The following is a 22,631-nucleotide window of genomic DNA, read 5'->3' as shown; positions in this document are numbered from 1 at the left end:
AAAGGAAGCAGATAGGGAGTGGGATAGCGGGAGTCAGAATTCTCCTCTAAGTAGACATCCCATTCCTGGGCTGTTCCATAGCTTTCTCTTTGGTGGGGACCCCACATCTGAATTCACCAGATATAGGAGTGGTTTTCAGAATAAGAAACAAGATGCATGGAATGCAACTTTTTTTTTTTTTTTTTTTTAATAGTAGCTAATCTTTGGCTAGTGGCCACACAAGTGATAATCCTAGGGCTTTTGGGTAAACTTCCTTCAACCTTGCTTTTTAATTAAAAAAAATTTTTTTTAATGTTTACTTATTTTTGAGGGAGAGACAGAGTATGAACCCAAGAGGGGCAGACAGACAAAGGGAGACACAGAATCCGAAGCAGGCTCCAGGCTCTGAACTGTCAGCACGGAGCCCAACATGGGGCTCGAAGCCATGAACTGTGAGATCATGACCTGAGCCAAAACGAAGAGTTGGATGCTTAACTCACTGAGCCACTCAGGCACCCCTCCTTTTTTTTTTTTTTTTAAGTTTTTATTTATTTACTTTTGAGAGAGAGAGAGAGAGACAGAGAGAGGGGGGCAGGAGAGAGGATCTGAAGCAGGCTCTGAGAGGACAGCATAGAGCCCAATGTGGGGCTTGAACCCATGAATTGTGAGATCATGACCTGAGTGGAAGGCAGATTCCAAACCGACTGAGCCACGCAGGGGCACCTTGCCTTTTTTTTTTAAAGTGCTCTAGAGATTTAGCATTTTATCTTTTAAGGTGATCTTATGATACACTTCTGTTGATCTTTACAACAATGCTGGGAGTAAGGAAGGGCAACTTTGAATAACTCTGTTTTACGGACAGCACACAGGGTGGACTAGACCCCATGGCCCCTGCCTCTTGACTAATGCTCTTTGTACTGTAACATGAAGCTTGTCAGAGGGACTGATTTAGGTAAAACAATTATTTAAGGATTTTGTTTTTGGGTCAGTTAAAAAAATGTTTAAAGTACAAACAAAGTAAAAGTTGAAAAGTACAAAAAAAGTAAAGTACAAACAAGTAAAAGTTGAAACTGCTAAATAGGAGAAGAGTAGAGATGGGGAGGGCGAATGGAAATCCAGCCAAGAGAGCTGAGTATCACCAGCCAGCAGTGCAGAAACATGTGCACTGGGGAGGGTCCTAGGACAACAATTGCCTGATTTGGAGGGGAGCTGACTATAGATGCCACACAAGCCCTGTGGATAGCTCTGTAGAAATAGTCCCTCCTACTTTGGTTCTCCTTGGTTATCCACCCATCCATCCATCTATCCCTCCATCCATCCATTCTTCCACCCATCCATCCATCCATTCATCTATCCATCCATCCATCCATCCATCCATCCATTCTTCCATCCATCCATCCACCCATCCATCCCTCCTTCCTCCATTGACCCATTCAACATTTACTGGGCATTTGTTATTGCCAGGCCCTGTTTTGGAGCCTGGGATAATATAACCATGAAGAGCCATAATCTCTGCCCTCAGGGAGCTTATGCTATAAGAGAGGGAGAACGTTCTAGTTTATTAGTTTTTTTTAGATCCTTCTTTCAAGAAGGACTTGGCTTAGCTTACAGTGAAAATATGGTAACATGAAATAGAAGAAAGTCATTAGAAATGGAAAAGCTAAGGGGCACCTGGGTGGCTCAGTTGGTGAAGCAGTGGATGCTTGTTCTTGGTTCTTGAGTTCTGTGTCGGGCTCTGTGCTGACAACGCAGAACCTACCTAGGATTTTCTCTCTCCCCTTCTCTCTCTCTGCCCTTTCCCAGCTTATGTGCTTTCTCTTTTAAAATAAATAATCTTAGGGGCGCCTGGGTGGCTTGGTCAGTTAAGCGTCCGACTTCGGCTCAGGTCATGATCTCACGGTCCGTGGGTTTGAGCCCCGCGTTGGGCTCTGTGCCGACAGCTCAGAGCCTGGAGCCTGTTTCAGATTCTGTGTCTCCCTCTCTCTGTGACCCTCCCCCGTTCATGCTCTGTCTCTCTCTGTCTCAAAAAAAATAAAATAAAAAAATAAAAAAATAAAATAAATAATCTTAAAAAACAAAAAAGAAATGGAAAAGCTAAGTAATTAAGACAGAGAGGAAAGGGACCATTACATCAGACATCTAAGGTGAGAAAAGTTATTCTCCTCAGCTGCCAGGTTGCTGGGGGGCACACCCCCTCATTGTCTGAGGGAACAAACCACCTGTTTGTTGCAAGAAAACAAACTTTGCCTGAATTGTGAGAGTTACCTGTGGCTTTTTATGATCTTTGAAAAATGTCTTCAACAGCAGTTTTGCCAAATAAATGCAGAAAATTCCAGATATGCAAGTTTTTATATGGACTTTATGTAAAGTATTTCTGTTAGGAAAATTCTAGAAGGCCAGCAAGGGGCCATCCAGGTGTACAATTTTCTGGAGATGAGGCAGGGAGACTCTTGAGTAAAAGAGGTTTCATATACCCCTCAGACCTGACTATTCTGGGGAGAAGTAATGTGATAGGCAGGGAGAGGGAAACAAAAGCAAAACTTCGTGCAATCATAAATATCACACTTTTTTGTTGTAAAAATTTGGGAAAAAACTGATAGACAAAAAATGTAAATCACTTATAACTCTTATCACCCAGCAATAACTTCTTAAAAAAAATTTTTTTTTAATGTTTATTTTTTGAGACAGAGATAGAAACAGAGAGCGAGCGGGAGAGGGGCAGAAAGAGAGGGGGACACAGAATATGAAGCAGGCTTCAGGCCCTGAGCTGTCAGCACAGAGGCTGATGCAGGGCTCGAACCAACGAACCGCGAGATCATAACCTGAGCCAAAGTTGGATGCTTAATTGACTGAGCTACCCAGATGGCCCCCAGCAATAACTTCTGCTAATGTTTTTTGAGCACACATTTCTAGCCATTTTTATAAATATACACATGCACATAAACACACACACACACACACACACACACACACACACACACACACTTTAACTGAACTAAGACCACACTGCTTGACAACTTGGATTTTTAAGAAAAAATGTATCTCATCTTTCTGTGATAATAACTTTTATACAATCTTATTCTTCATCTTAATAGCTATCTAATATTGAACTGTACAGCTGGGCCATTTTGCCTTTACCCTGTCCCATGTGGTTGGACATTTAGGTTGTTTCCAATGGAGAGTCAAAATTGTGGTCTCTAGAGTATACCAGCAGGGCAGACATCCTGTGCTGTTGTTTAGAAGCAGAGCCTTGAGCTTCACATGGAGGGACAGAGCTGAAAGCCAAACGGCTTGACAGACCTCTAGGGAGGTGCCTCCAACACTCTTCTCAGCAAACTCTGGGGCCGTCAGGTCTCAGTGTGGTGTGGGCTTAGTTTCTACACACATTCTGATTTGTGTGTCACTATTCTCACTGACAGGCCGTGGTCACCTGCAATTCACTCCAAAACCAGCTCTAAACAATGTTACCAACACTTTGGGCTCTTATGGCCAGTATCTCAGTCAGCTGGGGGAACTGAGAAGAGAAAGCCCAGGAGGAGAGAGCAGGCAGCCTACACAAAAATCTGAGTGCTGCTGGGGTAAACAAGTCTGGATTCCCCTGGGTGCACGGACACCTACCCTATTTCCTCATGAATGAGCCTGAGCTCTGAGCGCACACAAAGCTCCTGTGTCTGGCCAAGCAGACGAATGAGGGCGGTGTCTGCCTGAACTTTCCACCCGCCTGCAGGGTTCGCGGATCCAGACTATAAACCTCTGGAAAGCTGGCAAGAAGAAACGGCCACATGTTTGCAGGGGTGGACAGGAAGTAACAGCAAGCAGCCACCCTTGCCCGGAGGGCACATAGGAAATCAACCCTAAACTCTCATCCCTGGGGTACCCCTCACCCCCAAGGCCTGACCAGGGAGTGTGGGGTACAAGTTAAACCACTGCCATCTCTGCCCCTCCACCAAGTTCTCTCCAAAACAGAAATCTTTTTATTGGGATGAATACACACTGGGGAACTTAAAGATTTACCCTTCAACAGTTGTATCCATCAAAGCCACTGAGCCCTGGATCCTGGAACTTCTCCCTCCCAAGCTACAAAGGTCAGTTCCCAGCCCAGTTGTTGCTGGGCTATCTCTTGCCCACTTCCTCCCAGAATTCACTAGAAGCAGTTCTCCAATTTACAGGTGGGCTGAGCAGGTGGGGACGGCTCTGCTGCCCTCTGCTGTTGAAACGCTGCCACCTCATCAGCTGAGGGGGCCAAATTCTCCGAGGACAAGTGAGTCTGCAATAAAAGTGGCTTTGCTAGCATTCTCCAGTCTGGACCTATCAGTGTGGTAAATCACATTCCCTCGCAAAAGAATGCAGGGCAGACACAGGCTGCTTCACCAGCAGGTCGTGGGCCTCTCCCAGCACTGGGCAAAAGCCTTCAAGATACACTCAGTTTATCGCTACAGCTAAGAGTCACCCCAGCCAGCCTGGTCTGTGAGAGCACAGGGAGAACAGAGACTTAAAGCTGGCATCGGCGAGCTCTCTGAGTGACCCTGAGATGTGGAAAGATCATAAAAAAGTGATCTCCACACTTAGGTCCCCAGTGTTGTCCCAGATGTAGTCGATGTGAGCTTAAACACCTGTGTTGAAGGGGATGTCAGATGCTCAACAGACTCAGAGATGACAGAGGCCCTGACCCACACCATCAAGCCCCCAAAGCTTCCTGGGTGACAGCAAACTAGCTGGAAGTATCAGGCGATGGTAAGCATGCCCTATGGGCTCCAGGCCTGCCTTGTTCCTCGAGGAGTCCCTGAAGGGACTGGGGTGGTGTGACGAGGGCCTGGCCACTCTCCCATGAAGGAATCCCTTCCAGATTCCAGGGGCTTGCTCTGAAAACTGCTGGTCTATTCATAGGCCCTGTGGCTTTCTGGGTTAGGTCAGGGTCTGAGAAATTCACTACCCTACCGCCTGCTAGGATATGAACACACACTAACTTCTCAGTGAGCTCATCTAACACCTTTTCGTTGGGCACCTGCTACAGCCCAGGTGCTGGGGGTATGGCAGTGAACGAGACGTGGATCACTGAATGCCTCATGGAGCTACAGCCTTATGAGGGAGACGGCCACTGTATAAATAAATCGACTGCTTGGAAGCGCAACAGTGTTGGTGTCGTAACAAAGAGCACATGTCCTAACAGGAGGCTTTGCTGCCAGAACTCCATTGCCAGCCACAGTCATAGTGGCAAATACTGTAATCCAGGGCAGGGATTTTTGTTATTTGTTCACTGATTTATTCCAGGGACCTAGAACAGTGCCTGGCCATGGTAGACTTAATATTTCTTGGTGACTGAGTGAATGAACACAGGTGAATGAGGATACCTGTCAGGTGGCACTCCTTGCATCAAGTCCTAAGGCACTCAGGTGTCTAATGAAGGGGCTAAGGCCTCTCCTGAGATGCTAGAAGAGCGGCACATGGCTTCCTTGTTTTCTTCCTCAGGGACTGCCCTTCTGCTCCAGCTGAGAGGCCTGGGCTTCCTCTGACATGGCCAGGCCCAGGCTAACATGGTCATGAGAAGCTCTCGTAGCGGTTTGCTACTTGCTTTATGGGAGTTCCTCTGGGGACAGGTTGCAGGTCCTGAAAGGAGGCTTACGGTGGCTTCCTGCTGGGCTCAGTGGTGCCTCAGGTCTTTGGAGCAACATGTTCCTGTGGGTGGCAGGCTAATGAGCCACAGAAGCCCCATTAGGCCAGAGTACACATGACGTATTTATTCATAGCTTTCATTTCAGTCAAGGAACCAATTTCCTTTAAACATATCTGAAGGATGTGGGGCGCCTGGGTGGCTTAGTCGGTTAAGTGTCCAACTTCGGCTCAGGTCATAATCACACGGCTCATGAGTTTGAGCCCCGAATTAGGCTCTGTGCTGACAGCTCAGAGCCTGGAGCCTGCTTCAGATTCTGTGTGTGTCTGTCTCTCTGTCCCTCACCCGCTCACGCTCTGTCTCTCTCTCAAAAATGAATAAACATTAAAAAAATTTTTTTTAAATATCTTAAGGATGCAAGGAAACATGTCCCCTCAGTTTGGTCATGTGGTGTAGGGCATAACCCAAGGGTGTGAAGGTGAACCCGCTCAGGAAGACTGCTCCAGAGGCCCCAGTAGCCCAGCCATCTTGTGATTGGACAAAAAAAAACCAATTCTTCCTCTGAGTACAGGGATACCTATTTCATTTCAGGAAGAAAAAAAAAGATATTCTGGATTTATTCTGAAGCGAGCTAAGTCATATCTGACCAGAGCATATATTCCACATGCACTTAGCACCCTGAACCCTGTCATCACAAAAGGATGACCCACTCCTATGTTAATGTGTCCTTTACAGAAAGTTTACATTAAAAAACTCCTCAAGGTCAAAGCTTCCCCTCTTAATGCCTGTTGATCTTTGCCTCCACTCCGTGATCTCTCCTCCTACGCCCTCCTGAGGCAGCCAGGCAACTCACAGGCCCACCTTCCAGCTGTATATCTCCAACCACTCTTCTTTCAGCCCCGTCTTCCTCTGTGGCTCAAGGCAAAAGTTGAGAACTAGAGATCTCCAGGGTATAGCCAGCATTGCAGGGATGCTCTGTTTGGCCTATGTAGTACTTTTGAAAGTTTGAGCTAAAATTTGAAAACCAGGGGACTTTAGGCACAAATCTAGATTTGCAACTTCTCGTGAACCATCCAGGTCTATGCTCCCACAAGGCGGTGGCCATCGGGGCAGGTCAGGCCTTCTCCACCCACTGAAGCAGGGCACAGACGTCCCAACCGGCCCCTGTGGTGGGTCCCCATAAGTCCTCACTGTACTTGCAGACTCGTTTTCCTCCTGCAAGAATCATATTTCTCAGAATCCACATCTTCATCAAATGTGGGAAAACGAGGGGGTCAAAGAGGGCGACGTGGGTTTTCTTTCCCTGGTCTGCTTTCCAGAGAGGACTGTGGCCTCTAGTGCAGACAGGTCCTTGCAGTGGACAAAAAGCTGGTCAGTCTGGCTCTGTGAGGAGCCAGGTGGGTGGCCTCACTTGGGAAGATATGGTCAGCATCGATGTGTATATCTAACACCACGGCAGGGCGGTAGACGCACTGGTCAGGCCAGGATGAATGCAGCACCCATTCGGGCTCATCTGGGGCTGCCCAGGCACAACTCAGGGAGACCCTAAAATCAGGCCCAAAGTTGCCCAACGCTGACCCGTAAGCACAATCTTTAGTGAGCACAGCTTGCTGTGCCCAGGGAAGGCCAGCAATGCCCCAGGAGCCCTCGGAACTCTGATTAGGGCTCTGAGCCTGCAGAAGCACTGTTGCCTGAGCATGTATTACCACAGTGCCTCGCAGCGCAGGCTTGCGGAGGCTGCCTGGGGTGACCTCTGAGGTCAATGGCAGCTCTCGTTACCTTAAGGTTCTGGGATTCCCCAAAACAGGTGTCACTTAATGCCAACACATGGCCTGAGAGGGATGCTCATCTGATTTTTTCATGTGACCTAAATTTACTTCTTGAAATGTGTCCCTTTTTGGTTAGTTTTGGGCGCCAGGCAATCTCTGCTTTACTCTCAGAAGCCTGTTCTCATGGATCACCATTAGGAAGATGCATTCGTGGCGTTCTCTATCCTAAACCAGGAAACCGTAATGTGGACCCAGCAACCAGCCAGACAAGGTCACATTGATGTTGCAATAGGCTCCCAGTACCTGCATTGCCTTGACCTCTGGGAAGTCCCCGGCAGAAATCTGGTATTCTCGCTGCAGCTGAAGGTAGATTTCTGGCAATCTGCTGATAAGCTCTCTCTTCTTGTTTTCCTTTCCGAATACACTTGGCATTTCCTTCTTCAGATGGCTGATGATGTAGGCATGTACCTGAAGGGGTATATGTCAGTAAGGACGTGTTACTTAGAACTGTATCAGAAAGACAAACAAGATGGCATCATAATACATAACAGGCTCCCATATTCAGGGCCACAGCCCTCAGGACAGGAGGGTAAGGATCTGGGTGTGGGGGGTGGGGGTGGTGGACGTGGTGAGACACAAAGGACACATTACAAGTCTGTTTCTGGGCATGTAGAATGTGAGGTACATGAGGGAGCACCAGATGGCGCTAAGGGTGCCTGGAAAGAGGGCCCCAAGCTCCAGATAGAGCTGGTCTGGGTGCTGGATTTGAGAGCTGGAGCAGAGGTGGTGACCAGAGCCACAGGAATGGTTGTGACCACGGAGGGAAAGTGAGCCAAGAAAACCCCCCGATTAGGACCAGGATGGGGAGGAGCCAGAAAAAGACCTCAGGAAGTGGAATGTGACAGATAAGGGCTGTGGGAGGGGAGAGTCAGGAAGAGATGACACCTAAATTGGGTCCTGAAGACAGGTAGGAGGGCTGTGGCTGTCCAGGAGAGGGAGAGCATGGATGGCGGTGTGGCAGTAACACAACAGGGGCCGTATTTGGGGCAGTGCCGTGTGTGTGGCTGCTACACATCTCAGAGGCAGGGAAGTAGACCACTGCGCATGCCAGGAGCTGTGTAGGATTAGAATGAGCATTGGCTAACCTAACGTGGTGCTGATGGGCTGATGACGTTTCTGGGAGACCAGAGAGGCCAGAATAATGCCATGAGTGCCCTGCTTCCTAAGTGGGCTGGTGGTGCTTGCCTGGGGATAGGATGGGGCGACAGGCTTGGGGAAGGTCTCTGGCACAGTTCAGTTGTGCCTGAGGGGCTATTCCGTGTCTGCGTCTGTGCAGAGAGTGAGCGGGGTGGGTGGCGCCTGGGCTGAAAGACTGGTGATTAACCACAAGACCTAAAAGAAAGTTTCAGCAGGGCTGGTGCCCAGGAGCACCAGGAAACGAAACTGAAGACTGATGTAAATGTCTGATCTGACGTAAATAGTTAATCTGCATAGAAATCTGTACCCAGTGGACAGTGAGATGAGAGAATTCCTGTAACCTCCCCATGGAGGGTGTGAACTCCGGGATCTCTACAGGTGGCACTGAAGGAGCCTAGCTGGCTTAGCCGGAGGAGCATGCAACTCTTGATCTTGGGGTTGTGAGTTCGAGTCCCATGTTGGGTATAGAGAATACTTAAAAATAAAATCTTAAAAAAGAAAAAAAAGATGGCACTGAACTCTTTTCTGCACAGGACTAGCTGCATAGGACCACCTTCCTCTAGGAGAGGAACCCCTGGGGAAATGAGGCGAAGGCTCCATAAACCCTGATCACCTGGCACTAGCCCGCCCAGGACTGCACCCGAGGGGTAGTGAATCCAGCTTGGATGGCTCTGCTTGGCTGTGTCACCCCCTTCCTTAACATTTCCACTCTTTTTAAAAATTTTTTTTCTTTTTTTTTAAGTTTATTTATTTATTTTGAGAGAAGGAGAGATTGCATGAGTGGGGGAGGGATGGAGAGAGAGAATCCCAAGCAGACTTCGTGCTATCAGCATACAGCCCGATGCAGGGCTCCAACTCACAAACTGTAAGATCATGACCCGAGCCAAAATCAAGAGTCAGACGCTTAACTGACTGAGCCACCCCGGTGTCCCTTTTTAAAAAAGTTTTTTAGATGCTTATTTAATTTTGAGAGAGAGAGAGTGCAAGCAGGGGAGGGGCAGAGAAAGGGACACACAGAATCCGAAGCAGACTCCAGGCTCTGAGCTGTCAGCACAGAGCCCAATGAGGGGCTTGAATTTATGAACTGTGAGATCATGCCCCAAGTGGAAGTCGGGTGCTTAACCGACTGAGCCACCCAGGTCCCCCGAACATTTCCACTCTTCTGCTGATTTCCAACTTTAGGACGTGAAGAAATGTTCATTACAAAATCTCTGTTTGTGTATCAGAATTCTACAGAGTAATTTAGAAGTCAAGAAAATAACTAAAAATAGGAACGGATGAAAAGCAGAACAGTGATTACCAAAAGAAAATGACTATGCAGCTAGGGAAAATCCTATTAAAGAAAACAGACTTCTGTAATCTTGTGGAAGAATGGAAATTGAATAAAGGGGATAAGCAGAGACATCCTCTAGCTCAGCTGAGAGCCTCTGTGTATGGACACACACTGGGCACAGCCAAAAACATTCTGCTACTTAAAATAAGTGCGTAATGTAAATGCTGACGTGCTCAGACCAGACAACGCTAACTTTCCCATCTATATAAAGGTCATTTAACAGAAGCACACAGTGTCCTGCCTGGCTACTGATCACAAGTACAGATGAGAAGAGATGTGTCTGAACCTTTCTGTTACTAGTAAACTTATTTACTTATTTTTTCACATTAAAACAGCTTAAAATTTTTACATGATTCTTTGGGATAGAGAAACCCCAAATTTGGGAATCCTTTATTTAGAGTGTTGGACTTTAGCTGCATTCCTGAGGGTATGATGAATAAGTGGTAAGACTAGTAATTTCCTTGCCTTGGACAATGAATGTCTGGCTCGGTTTGGTGGGGTTGGGGGAAGGCCGTGGCTAACATCGAAGGACTTGGAGGGGCTGCCACACTCCAGTGGAGAACCAGCTGCTCACCAGCCGTCCTTGTGTCATTTCCTTGGCCTCGGTCCTACTGGAACCTCTGGACTGGGCCTATGGATACCTCTCCCTTCCATGTGCAGGCCTGTCCCACTCTGGAACCAGCCCCAACTGAAGTAGGAGGTCCCAAGCTGCGTAGTCTACTACCTACGAGGGCTTTTTACTGAACCCCACCCCAGATCCCAGCCCAGGGGCTGTGCCAGACCCCTGCAGGGCTCCCCAAGCTTCCCTCACTACCTCCTAAGGTGAGCCTTTTGAGTTGCCGGGCCTCTGCTCAGGGAAGGCTGACTCCCCACGCACCCCCCAGCTCCAGTAGGATTGGCACCAGTTTCTAACACTGCTTCACTTGGCCTGACTGTGGGTGATGTGCACCTGCCACAGTTCTCCACCCACAGCCTGGCACCTGCTCTCTCACCTCAGCCCTCATGGTGTTCATTGGCTGATGACCAAGGCTCCCGGATGATGGGCTGCCATTGGACACCAGGCCTCCGGTGCCCTGACAGGAACTGGCCGGTTCTTGCACCAGGCCCCCATTCTTTCCTCCTTCTACTTTGTCTGGCACTGAGTCAGGACCCTCAGGTACCTTGTTCATGCTTGCAGTCTGCTCTCAGCCTCAACCTCCACTTCCAGAATGTTCTACTGGCCTATTTTGTGAGAGTCTCCTGTGTGCTGCCTCTGCATGGCCAACCCCTCCTGCCCTTCCATGGACATCCTAAGACAATAACACAGGGTCAGATACTATTGTACGGGCCCTGCCTTTAAGAAGCTTATCAAGTCATAAGGTAAATTATAATCCTTAGAGTCATGGAACATTAAATCTGGAAGGGACCCCCTGTACCTAACTGAACTCCTGGTTCCAGGAAATTCATATGACTTACTCAAGGTCACAGAGCCAGTTAGAAGGTGCAAAGCCGGCACTGGCATTCAACTGTCTCATTCCTGTCCTTACAGACTTAATTGCTTTCTGTGGGTATGAATTAAAAAATGTTACTAAAGGTGTTGGAAATCTGGAATTGAAAATGAACTGTGTCCTATGGGACAACAGTGTGGGAAACTGAGACTTGAGGCTTTTGTTTTGGCTTGAGCCAAAAACTTTGGCTTTTGATTGTCCCTAACTCCCAGGGACACCATGGGAAGGGCATTTGGTCTCCCTCCCCTCCCACATACAAATGCATACATTATGGCACACAACACTATGAACACCACATGGGATGTGGGTGAAGACAGCACTCTTCTGGCAGGATGGCACCTTGTAATTTTCTAAAGACTTTTGGTAAACAGAGGGGACAGCCTGGAGGCTCATTCCTGCCCTTCTGTGTCAAAGAAGTCTTTCCAGATAAACACAGGACTGAGGGCCAGACCAGGCGATGGTCCTGGGGAAGGAGGTGGAAACAGTCTGAGATCTTTTCCTCTTTATAATGACAGAAAACTAACTGAGAAGAAGGGGGACAGGAAAGACAAGAGGGAAGAGAAAGAAGAGAAGGAGAGTCATGATGAGACCTGGGGCTGGAAGGCCAGGTTCACACCCTGCCACCCCTGCCTCTTGTTGAGCAATGCCAGGTGACTCTAGCCCTCCACCTCAACTTACTCATGCACAGACTGGGAGTTTTAACTCCTACCTCACAGGGTTGTGGGTACGAGAATCAAAAGAGATCATGGATTTGGATACACCAGGAAGAGGAGTAAAAATGTTACTTGTTATTGCCTAATGGTCAAAGACCAACAGCTGGAGGGTTCCGTAATGCCAGAGAAGGCTTGTGGTTGTTTAGTTCTTACTGAATAATGAATAAACTCTTACTGAGTTATTAATAGTTACTGAAAAATTAATAAGTTCTATGTATTTGAATAGTAATAGGATGAATCTGGGTCCCAAGAGCTTCATTCACAAGTCAGTGACATTGAACCCTGGTTGGCTTTTGAACATTCTTATGTATAAAACTGGGAAAGCCCCACTTCATCCAATGGTGATGACTGAGGATAGCTCAAGTGGATCACAATGTCAGTTTCTTTATGGGCTATAACTCAATGAGCAAAAAGAGATGTCCTTCCCTTTATTATTTAAAAAAAATTTTTTTTAACATTTATTCGTTTTTGAGGGACAGAGAGAGAAAGTGCATGAATGGGGGAGGAGCAGAGAGACAGAGAGGGAGACACAGAACCTGAAGCAGGCTCTGAGCTGTCAATACAGAGCTCCAAGCAGGGCTCGAACTCACAGACCGCGAGATCATGACCTTAGCTGAAGTCAGACGCTTAACCGAATGAGCCACCCAGGTGCCCCAAGATGTCCTTCCCTTTAAATATACATGGATTTATATCTAGTTCACATACATGCTCTGCTACAATTGCATTAACTGTGTCCAGTGACAAGTGTTCATATATATCCAAGGTGGAGAAGCATGTACTCAGAGTGATATTGGATATATCCATCCTGGTTGTGGAGGGCAACCTCAGGCTGGAAGCTTCCAGTGTTTATGGTCAGTAGGAGTGGAAATCCTCATGGAATTTGGGGAGCAGTTTGGAGGGGAGGATTCAGGCTGGGAGAACATGGTTCCACACTATGTGTAGGTCATACTATGTGACCTCATCTGTTCGCTAACACAACCTGTTAGAGACCTGCATCTTTGTAGGCCCAGCTTAAAACTTGCATAGAGCATTTAACATCAGGGGATCAGCATATTTTAAAATTGGGTTTATGGGGATATAGAAAAAATCAGTTAATGCACTAGAGACCCAAAAGGTGGACCCATGGGGTAGTGAGACTGTGAGACTGTAAGAGGCAGAAAAAGGCAGCTCTTGGTTCCCATGGAGCAGGGGGTTTGTTAGTCTGTTGCAGTCAAAGCTGGCACCCATAGCACCTGATTCTGAACAGCTTAAAGGGGACTCAAGGGGGCCCACCCACTCATTCATTTGAGGTCAACCTTCAAAGAGACAGGCTTCCCTACATGGACACAAATACTGACACACATACCCACAGCTGACGGAGCTATTTTTAAAAGTCCCTTGGTAGGCTAAGCATTAGTGGGTCGCCATCGGCCACCGTAGAAGGATTTTCACACCTTAGCCTGGGTCCATTTGGTGAATTTCAGAACATCTAACTTCTCTACAGAAGGAATTGGCAGTGCAGAGAGATTGGAAAGCTGGGCCCTGGGTTTTACACGTGACTGGAGAACATGCTTTGAAGACAAAACTAAGTGCCACAGAGCTAGGGTGAACCCTGAAAATCACTGACCTCTCCTTTTCTTTCTCACTTTTAGCTGTTGCTTCCTTAAATGTTTTTTTTTTTGTTGTTGTTGGGTGAAGATCTGTAAAGGGGTGGGAACTTTTCCTACTCTTGGGCAATGTTTATAAAGGGTGGAGTCCTCACTTTTTATTTTTGTTCGTTTATTCCATAAGCATTATTATCTGGAATTTATTTTCAAGAGCCTAATTTCCCTATTTTGGCTATTTTAATTATAGCTGAATAAAATTGAATTATATTTTTTAAATACTTTTTTGGGCTTTCCCAAAATAGCCCAAAGAATCATGAAATGAGCATTGATTAGCATTTTAGATTGTAAACAGTCTTCAAAAAAGGATGCCTACTGATATCATGAAGATGTGATCTTTGAGGTTAACCAAAAAACCCACTCTAAGGTTTTCTCATTCCTTGAAATAGAGAGTTGTGAAAAAAATATATATATTAAGAAGAAGCAGGGAAACCATTACATTTCAAGAGATCTTTGGTAAGAGTGACATTTTTCAATTATTAAAGTGTCCTTTTTAGGACACCTTGAGTTTGATCACTGTGGAACCCAGCAGGACATTAGTGATAACACTTCTTTTACTTCTGGATGGGATGTGACTTCTGTTGAATTAAGGTGTTCTATAAATAGATACAGGGCACACCCCAACCCAGATCTGACATCTCCTAGGTGACATCTGAAAACTTATCCTTCGCATGTTTTCAAATTGTCAGCTTGATGAACCTCTAAACTTTGCAGGGTTCCTGTGGATAAACAATTTTATAGAATACACAGAATGGCAGACTAATGCAGAAAGCAAGGACACGATGAGAATCTATAGATGTTGTCCACTCCGCATTTCAGGTAAATGGTTTCCAGACCAAGGAGTCAAACTAACTACGGCTTGAATTTATATTTTACAACTTATGGGCTGTAAGGCCTTGGGCAAGTTACTTCACCTTTCTGAGCTACAGTTCCCTTGCATGAGAAACAAAGATGATGCCCAGCTTTGTGCAGTTATTGGCGGGATCAGATGAAATAACACATGCAATACAAATTGTAGAGCTTCTGGAATACTGCAGACCCTCAGTAAGGTTGGCTTACAAAACCGGATCAAGAGAAATAAAGATCAATATACCAAAATCAAAGAGCGTTTTCCTGAAATACAAACACTGAGAAGAGAAAAACTCAGGCGACTGACTCCTTGTCCACTTAGGCAACAAGTTTACAAATGGCCATAAAATCGCAGATGGTGTAAAGCAGATGACGTTGGTTAGTGGCTAAGGCCACTGTGTTGAGTTCTGCTTCTTATCTGCCTGAGACTGTTTCCTGTCCCCCTTCGCAGGATGGTACCGCCCAGCACACTGGCACTGAGAGGCTCAGCCTGGAAACATCCATACTTCACACATTTTCCTTTATGAAAAGGAACAAGCCAGATACTATTCTTAGGAAGAAAAAAAAGACAAGCTTTTTTCCTAGAAGTAAGCTCAGCAAGTTGACCGCCCCTGCCCCCCACCCCCTGCATCTACACAAGGCTCTCATTATTCCCAGTGTCAGTACAGAGCAGCATTCTATGGCCACGCTGATCCATTCAGAGGGCCTGATGCTCAAGGAGGGCAGAGAAGTCCCAAAGCACTTGGCACGCCCAGTGAGCTCTTTGCTCTTTATTTATTTATGTGACCGAATACAGCTGCGTCTTGAGTCACTAGGCCTTCAGCAGTGACTGGTAAAATAGAAATGTCCACGGGCATTTATAAATAGTTAAAAAAAAAATCTTCAAATCTCCAAAGCTATCACATGATATCTCTGCTTTGGTTATAAAATAATGTTGGGTATTGTGTATCCTGAAGGGTAAGTTCAGCTGTATCAGCTGAAGAAGAGAAATATCACATGCTAAGGGGTTACCAAATGGGGAAAAAACAGACTTCGTGCCACTAAGCATTAGGCCCAGGACTAGCACACAAGAGAAACCAGCAAAGCTGCAAATAAGTGGATTTACAAACTGGTTAGCACCACTGCCTTGCAGAACTGGAACAAAGTGGCCGTAGCTCCAGAAAGGGAGCAGCCTGGAAGAAAGGATAAAGAATGGTGGCTCGCAGGTGCACGGTGACTGGGGATCAGCTGGGTGATCCAGGAGTCCAAGTGAGCATGCACCGGGAGTGATGGCAAGCAGAGAGAAAAAGAGCAGATGGAGGTCCTACATGTATGTGGAGCTGCAGCAACCGGGGCGGCATCTCTTTGGCTATAGAGAGATGCTGCTGGGTGAGCATCCTGGCATGAAGATAGAGGCTGCTGGGCGATGATGAGGAGGCGTAAGAAGGCCAATCGCCTGCCCGCCTGTCACCCACAGCGAAGGCCTCTTGCCTTTCCTGGCCAAACCCCCTCCTCAGAGCACGGTGTCCACACCTCAATCAGCACACAGCTCACCACTCTGTAATGGGGGGTTTGGGGCCTCCTCTTCTACCAGCCAGGCTCCCCAGTCCCGGCCCAGGGGTGCTGAGCAATACTGACTGAATGAGGCAAGGGGTAGTGGATTCTAGAAGGCTGGCCTGCTGGACCCCATGGCCAGACCAGAAGTCACTCTCTGTGCAGCAAGAGGATAAGGGAGGGGACATGGTGTCTTCGCCACCAGAAGACAAAGGGGAAGTAAGCTGGAAGTACCCTGACCAGAGTATGAGTGGATTTGGAGAGTCAGGCCTGTGGACTGGTTTTAGCGGACACGACAAAGGCACAGGGTGAGGTTGAGAGCAGGAGGGCTGTCTTTTGGTTCTAGTGTTGTTACTCATGGATTAGGTGACTCTGGAGAAATCGTTTATTCTACCTCATCCTTCTAAATTGCAGGAGTGGATAAAACTCTGGCTTCGAAATGTGGCTGATTATCAGAATCACCTGAGGAGCTTTACACACACACACACACACACACACACACACACACACGCATGCACACACTCACATATACACACACAGACATGCACAGACACACTTGAATCAGAAGCTCCTGGGCAGGGCCTGGAGCTTAAGCTCCAGAGTGCTTCTGATGATCATTGAGACTAGACAAACTCTGGGGGCACTTACAGCAGTAGAGGAACAGGATTTTTTTTTTAAAGCCCCAACATGGGGCTAGAACTCACAGCCATGAGATCAAGACATGAGCTGAGATTAAGTGTCATACACTTAACCAACTCAGCCACTGAGGCGTCCCAAAGGAATATGATTTTATGAAATGTGCACACAACTTTTAAAGAACCATCTTTTCTTCCATACTTTTTCTTAGAGGAGTCATGTGCTGTTCTCTCTTCAGAGACGTGACAGAATCAATGACAGTCCTTGAGGGTGGTTACCAGATGACCACTTACCCTGTTGGGTACCCACCCCTGGGGCTGCTGAAAGGTTCAGCTACGAGGCGGAAGAGCCCAGAGGCCTGGCGGGCATGCTTATAGGCTCCCAGCCAGAATGGGGATGGGGTGCCACCCCCAAAGCAGCACACTCCGTGGGCCAGGCTGAATCTAGCTTCCTGCCTGGCTCCAGGCAGTAACATCGGGTTCTCCGCCTTAGACCCAGGGTGACTAATGCTGGCATCTCAGCACCATACTGGTCCCACCAATGCCACCCCTCTGGTTCAGCTGGCTACATTCCCACTGGGCTAAGAAAATAGCAGCTTCCAGGTGGTAAGTGCATGATCCCTCCTGTGTGCTCTGCAAGCCAGGTCACCCTGAATCCTCACAAGCACCCTATGATGTGCTCTTACTGGCTCCATTTTACAGATGAGAAAACAGGTTTGGAAAGGTTGACTCATTTGCCTAAGACCACAGAGTAGGAGCCAGAACCTAAACAGATGTACTGATCTTGAGGCTCCCTTCTTAACCTCTTCTGTGCTCCATTCCCGAGGTCCCCTAGAATGGAACCTCTCCCACCCCCACCTTCCCTTAGAGAGGAGAGAATGGGAAGCATCCCCTGCTGCCCACCGTGTCTCCTTGGCTCACCTTGGCCAGCCTCGCTCGCTTGATGAGGTCGTTGAGTTTGCGCACGGCCGCCTTCTGCGGAAGGCTCTGGATGTCTCTGAAGAGGTCCTGGGCCTCGGCCTCGAAGAGCCGGCGGTTATCAGTGTTCTGTAGGGGCTGTGCCCAGAAAGAGCCGATGTAGACTCGAAGGACCTCGGGTGTGTTGATGACCTTGCCCAGGGACCACATGAGGGCCCCGTAGACGCGCATCAGCTGCTGCGTGTCCACTTGGTCGGCCTTGTTCAGTACCACGCGGATCTTGTCATCTTGGCCGCGGAAGGCCTTGATGGCCTCTGAGAACTCGTCTGAGATGTCCAGTTTATGAGCATCGAACAGCAGGATGATCCTGTCGACTCGCTCTGCAAACCACTGTAGGACCTGGCAGAAGTCATAGCCTAGGAGGAGAGAAGGGCACGTCAGTGTGGCCGACTGCTCAGAAGACACATTTACTAGCAGAGCTGGGGACTCACTGGTTCTCTGGCAGCTGCCAAGGACAGAGCACTTCTTTCCAAGGAGGCAGTGGAGGCTCCATGGACTGAAAATCACTTCAAATGAGTCCCCTGGGGCTGGATGCATTCAGGAGATAATGCTGAGGACCCTAGGAACCCTTCCCTGGGAAGAAACAGGAAGTGAAAAGGTGCTCATGGGCACTTTGATTGGGCATCGCTTACTTCCTTATCTGTCATTTCATTTGGTCCCCACGAGTCTCTCATTTCACCTGGTACAGTCCTGGGGATGAATGGCAAATTTGATCAATGGCTCTGTAAAACCACAGGCCCTGGGTCAAAAGTTCTCCCTTCTACCAAAGTCTCACTTTTCTGAAAGAAGCAGAAATGGTGAAGGAAGAAAACCCGGGGGCCACTTGAGGTCTCATGGGGGGTCTAGTAAGCACAACAAAAGAAGAATTATCTTCTCCTATCCTAAGTTTTTAAGAGTGTTAAGGAGGCCAAAGGTTGGCCTGCCCAAAACTTTGACCAGCATTTATCATTTGGACTATTTATACCTTAAGTAAGTTGTAAATATTAAAAAAAAAAAAATCATGTCTCACAGCCATTGTGTGAAATGTCTTTTGCCAATTTCCTTTTTAAAATGGCTAGGCCCACAACAGATTCTGTTTAGTTCGGTTTGGCCATGTGACAGTATACTCCAAATCGTGCAGCTACATAAACACTCCTCACAGGCCATGGTCAAGGCCTGTTTTGGGCATCTCCCTGGGGAGGCAGAGGCCCATGAAAAGCAAATAAGAGGAGACTAGTGCCACCAGGTTTATTTAAAAAAGTTTTTTTTTAATTTAACATTTATTTTTGAGAGACAGAGAGAGACAGAGCATGAGCAAAAGAGGGTCAGAGAGAGAGGGAGACACAAACTCCGAAGCGGTCTCCAGGCTCGGAGCTGTCAGCACAGAGCCTGACACGGGACTTGAACCCACGAACCGGGAGATCATGACCTGAGCCGAAGTCAGACACTGAACTGACTGAGCCACCCAGGCGTCCCGACCAGGTTTATTTTTAATCTCAGTCTCATTAGCTGTGGACTCAGTCTCAGTGCAGCCCAGTTAAAGCCCAGATGGCAACTTTCCTGACGCCTATTTGGTGCTATCACCCCTTATTTAATAGATTTTGAGAACTCCCAAACACACATAAAAGTCTCGAAAACAATATGATGAATGCTGATATACCCAACCCATAACTTTAATAAATTTTGACACTTGGCATTGTTTGCTTCAGATACTTTAAAGAATTTAAGTCTACTTTATTTATATTACAAAATACTCATACAGCAGTGAGGATGAATTGGATTTTCACTTGTCAACACAGGCCAATCTCCAAAAGACTGGTGAGTAAAAAATCAGGTTTCAAAAGAATGTGTACAGTAGGATAACATTCACATAAAATGTTAAAAAAACAAAGCAATACTCAAGAGCCAATGGATACATACTATACAAACATACAAAAATATTAATACCAAATTTGGGATACTGACTGACTCTGAGGGATCTGAGGTAGATAAGAATGTGTCTAGGGAATGATCTATTTTCAAAAATAAAGGGGGCCGATTGACTAAAGTTTCCATAAATTTGAAGAACAGGTGTAAGGGGAGTAGCTGAAGAAAGAAAGGATTCAGACACAATTTTAATAAGGAAAACAAAACCTTCAGAAATGCTGAAGCCCCCCATAGACCCCTCCCCAAGCACATCCCCCAGAGGAAAGCACCACCCTATATATGGTGTTTATCATCATTATATGTTTGTATATTTCCCGTTTGTGCCTTTCACTTCTCTATTCTGTCTTTCATGGTGGCACTCCCTGATTCCCTGGGGACAAGGAAGGCAAAGGTAATTGTCAGAATGTGGGCCAGAGTTTATTTTGATCACTATCAGTAGTCAGGTTAGAACAGAGGAAAATCAAAGACCTACTGAACGGGGTCACACTGTAGTATGTAAGGATTCAGAGTCAAGATTTCACTCTGAGCTCTGTCCCTGCAGGGCCAGAACATAAGGCCTCCCAAAGTGGTTCTGTCATTTGAGGCAGACTTGGGTGCCAGAGAGCCCCAAACCCCAGGTAGGAGAACCTCAGCAGGTGAATGATGATGCTATGCCCTGGTAGTCAGGTAAGATGTTTTGGAAGTGACCACTAGAAGGAGCTGCATGTGGACACTGGAGTGGACGCAAGTTGAGTTTTGCTGAACACCCTTCCTATTGGGAGGGGTGGGGTCCCCTGCGCATCACAGAAGCTGAAGGTGTGGCAGGCAGTCCCTTACCCTACTCTTTGGCAGTCTGCGGTACAGGCAGGTGATCTAGAACCAGACAGTCATCTCCTTGCACCAGAGGGGGGTGTTAAATCTTGACAGAAGGATGCAAAGCCACAGGGAAAATGAGAATTTATTCATGGCAGAGGAGCTGAGTTGACAGTCCAGTGGTGGTGGATTCCTAAGCTAGTTTTTGAGACTAGCTCTCCAACGTACCCATTAACTCGGTGAACAACCTGATTTTCTGCAAATTTCCTTTTCTGCCTCAGGTAGCCAGAATTAGCTTCTTTGATTTGCTACCAAAAACCATGGCTGGTGCATAATTTTCTCCACATGTGAGTATTTCTGTTCAGAAATACTCTTACAATCAGTGCCAAGAGAGACTTGCCGCTCCCCTCACTGTCACCAGTGGCACATGTGCAAATTCAGCCATGGAGACACGCATCTCTTCCTCCAAGGACCACCCGGATTGAGTGGCTGGCCTTGACATTACCACGGATTTAAACTTCCACTTAAATTTGGGCTCCTATAGTTATTTTAAATGTCTTTTTAAAAGACATCACTCCATGAAATAAGTCAGTCAGAGAAGGACAGATATTATATGTTTTCACTCATATATATGTGGATCTTGAGAAACTGAACAGAAGACCATGGTGGAGGGGTGGGGGGGAGTTACAGAGAGGGAGGGAGGCAAACCATAAGAGACTCTTAAACACAAACTGAGAACAAACTGAGGGCTGATGTGGGGAGTGGGGTAGAGGGGAAAGTGGGTGATGAGCAATGAGGAGGGCACTTGTTGGGATGAGCACTGGGTGTCGTATGTAAGCAATGAACCATGGGAACCTACCCCCAAAACCAAGAGCACACTTTACATACTGTATATTAGTCAATTTGGCAATAAATTATATTTAAAAAATATAAAGATAATCTTCATTTTGAAAAAAAAGAAGGCAAAAATCACACACACAAAATAAATAAGTCAAAGACATCATTCTAATACTTCATTGAAATAAAAAGTGGGAATAGAGCTGCCAGATGTAAGTTTACTATAAGTGAAGCCATTACTCATCTTTGGAGGAATGGCTGCATGGCCACATTTTCTTGTTTTAAAGTAACAAGGAGAGAGGTGCCTGGGTGGCTCAGTCGGTTAAGTGTCCGACTTCAGCTCAGGTCATGATCTCATGGTTCGTGGGTTCAAGCCCCGCGTTGGGCTCTGTGCTGACAGCTCAGAGCTTGGAGCCTGCTTCGGATTCTGTGTCTCCCTGTCCCTCTGCCCCTAGCTTGCTTGCACTCTCTCTCTCAAAAATAAATAAACATTAAAAAAATTAAAGTAATGAGGAAAACTTAAGGTACAGGTAGATAGAAGTGTATTCTATTAGTCATCATGCAGGTGTAAAAGGATTATTTGTTACATATTAGGGAGTATAATCAAAGGTGAAGAAATCACTAAGTGTCTCAGACACTAAGTGTCACTAAGCAAAGAATTACCACAGCTGGGAGAGGTTGGTCAGCTCATTTTTCTTCCATACACACTTGTTGTTATTATTATTTTACCATTTTAACCATTTTTAAGTGTACAATTTATTGGCATTAAGCACATTCACATTGCTGTGCAATCCCCGTCTCCAGAAGTCTTCATCTTCCCCAAATGAAACTAAGTACCCATTAAACATTAACTTCCCTTTCCTCCCTCCCCCCAGCCCTGGCAGCCACCATTCTATCTTGTCTTTATGAATTTGACTACTCTAGGTACCTCATATACCTGGAATCGTACGACATTTGTCTTTTTGTGACTGGCTTATTGCATTTAGCACAATGTCCTCAAGGTCCATCCATGTTGTAGAATTTGTCAGAATTTCTCTCCTTTTTAAGGCTGAATAGGACTTGCTCAATTATTCTTTGTAATTTAAGATAGGCACCAAGTACCTATCTACCAAAAAGTTCCAGCTGATTTTACTTTACTTTTTAAAAGTTTTCTATTATTTATTTTTACACTTATTTATTTTTGAGAGACAGAGAGACAGAGTGTGAGTGGGGGAGGGGCAGAGAGAGAGGGAGACACAAAATCCGAAACAGACTCCAGGCTCTGAGCTGTCCGCACTGAGCCCGACGCAGGGATCGAATCCACAGTGAGATCATGACCTGAGCCTAAGTCAGATGCTTAACTGACTGAGCCACGCAAGAGCCCCATTCCA

The 22,631-nt window shown here is 46.6% G+C and overlaps 1 protein-coding gene across 1 annotated transcript in view; it reads right to left on the bottom strand.

Moving 5' to 3' along the window:
• EHD4 (EH domain containing 4) overlaps positions 1–22,631 on the bottom strand; it is an 87,832-nt gene that overhangs the window by 5,362 nt on the left and 59,839 nt on the right. Inside the window, exons 4-5 of the mRNA XM_042942305.1 lie at positions 17,671–18,083; positions 7,663–7,827 (exon numbers count right to left, since the gene is read on the bottom strand). Of these exons, the coding sequence (XP_042798239.1) occupies positions 7,663–7,827; positions 17,671–18,083 (578 nt within the window). The remainder of the gene's footprint in view (positions 1–7,662; positions 7,828–17,670; positions 18,084–22,631) is intronic.

This window comes from Panthera leo, chromosome B3 (assembly GCF_018350215.1).
Source record: "Panthera leo isolate Ple1 chromosome B3, P.leo_Ple1_pat1.1, whole genome shotgun sequence".
Taxonomy (NCBI): Eukaryota; Metazoa; Chordata; class Mammalia; order Carnivora; family Felidae; genus Panthera; species Panthera leo.
Note: the sequence above shows the minus strand (reverse complement) of the source record. Positions and strands in the feature narration are given on the sequence as shown.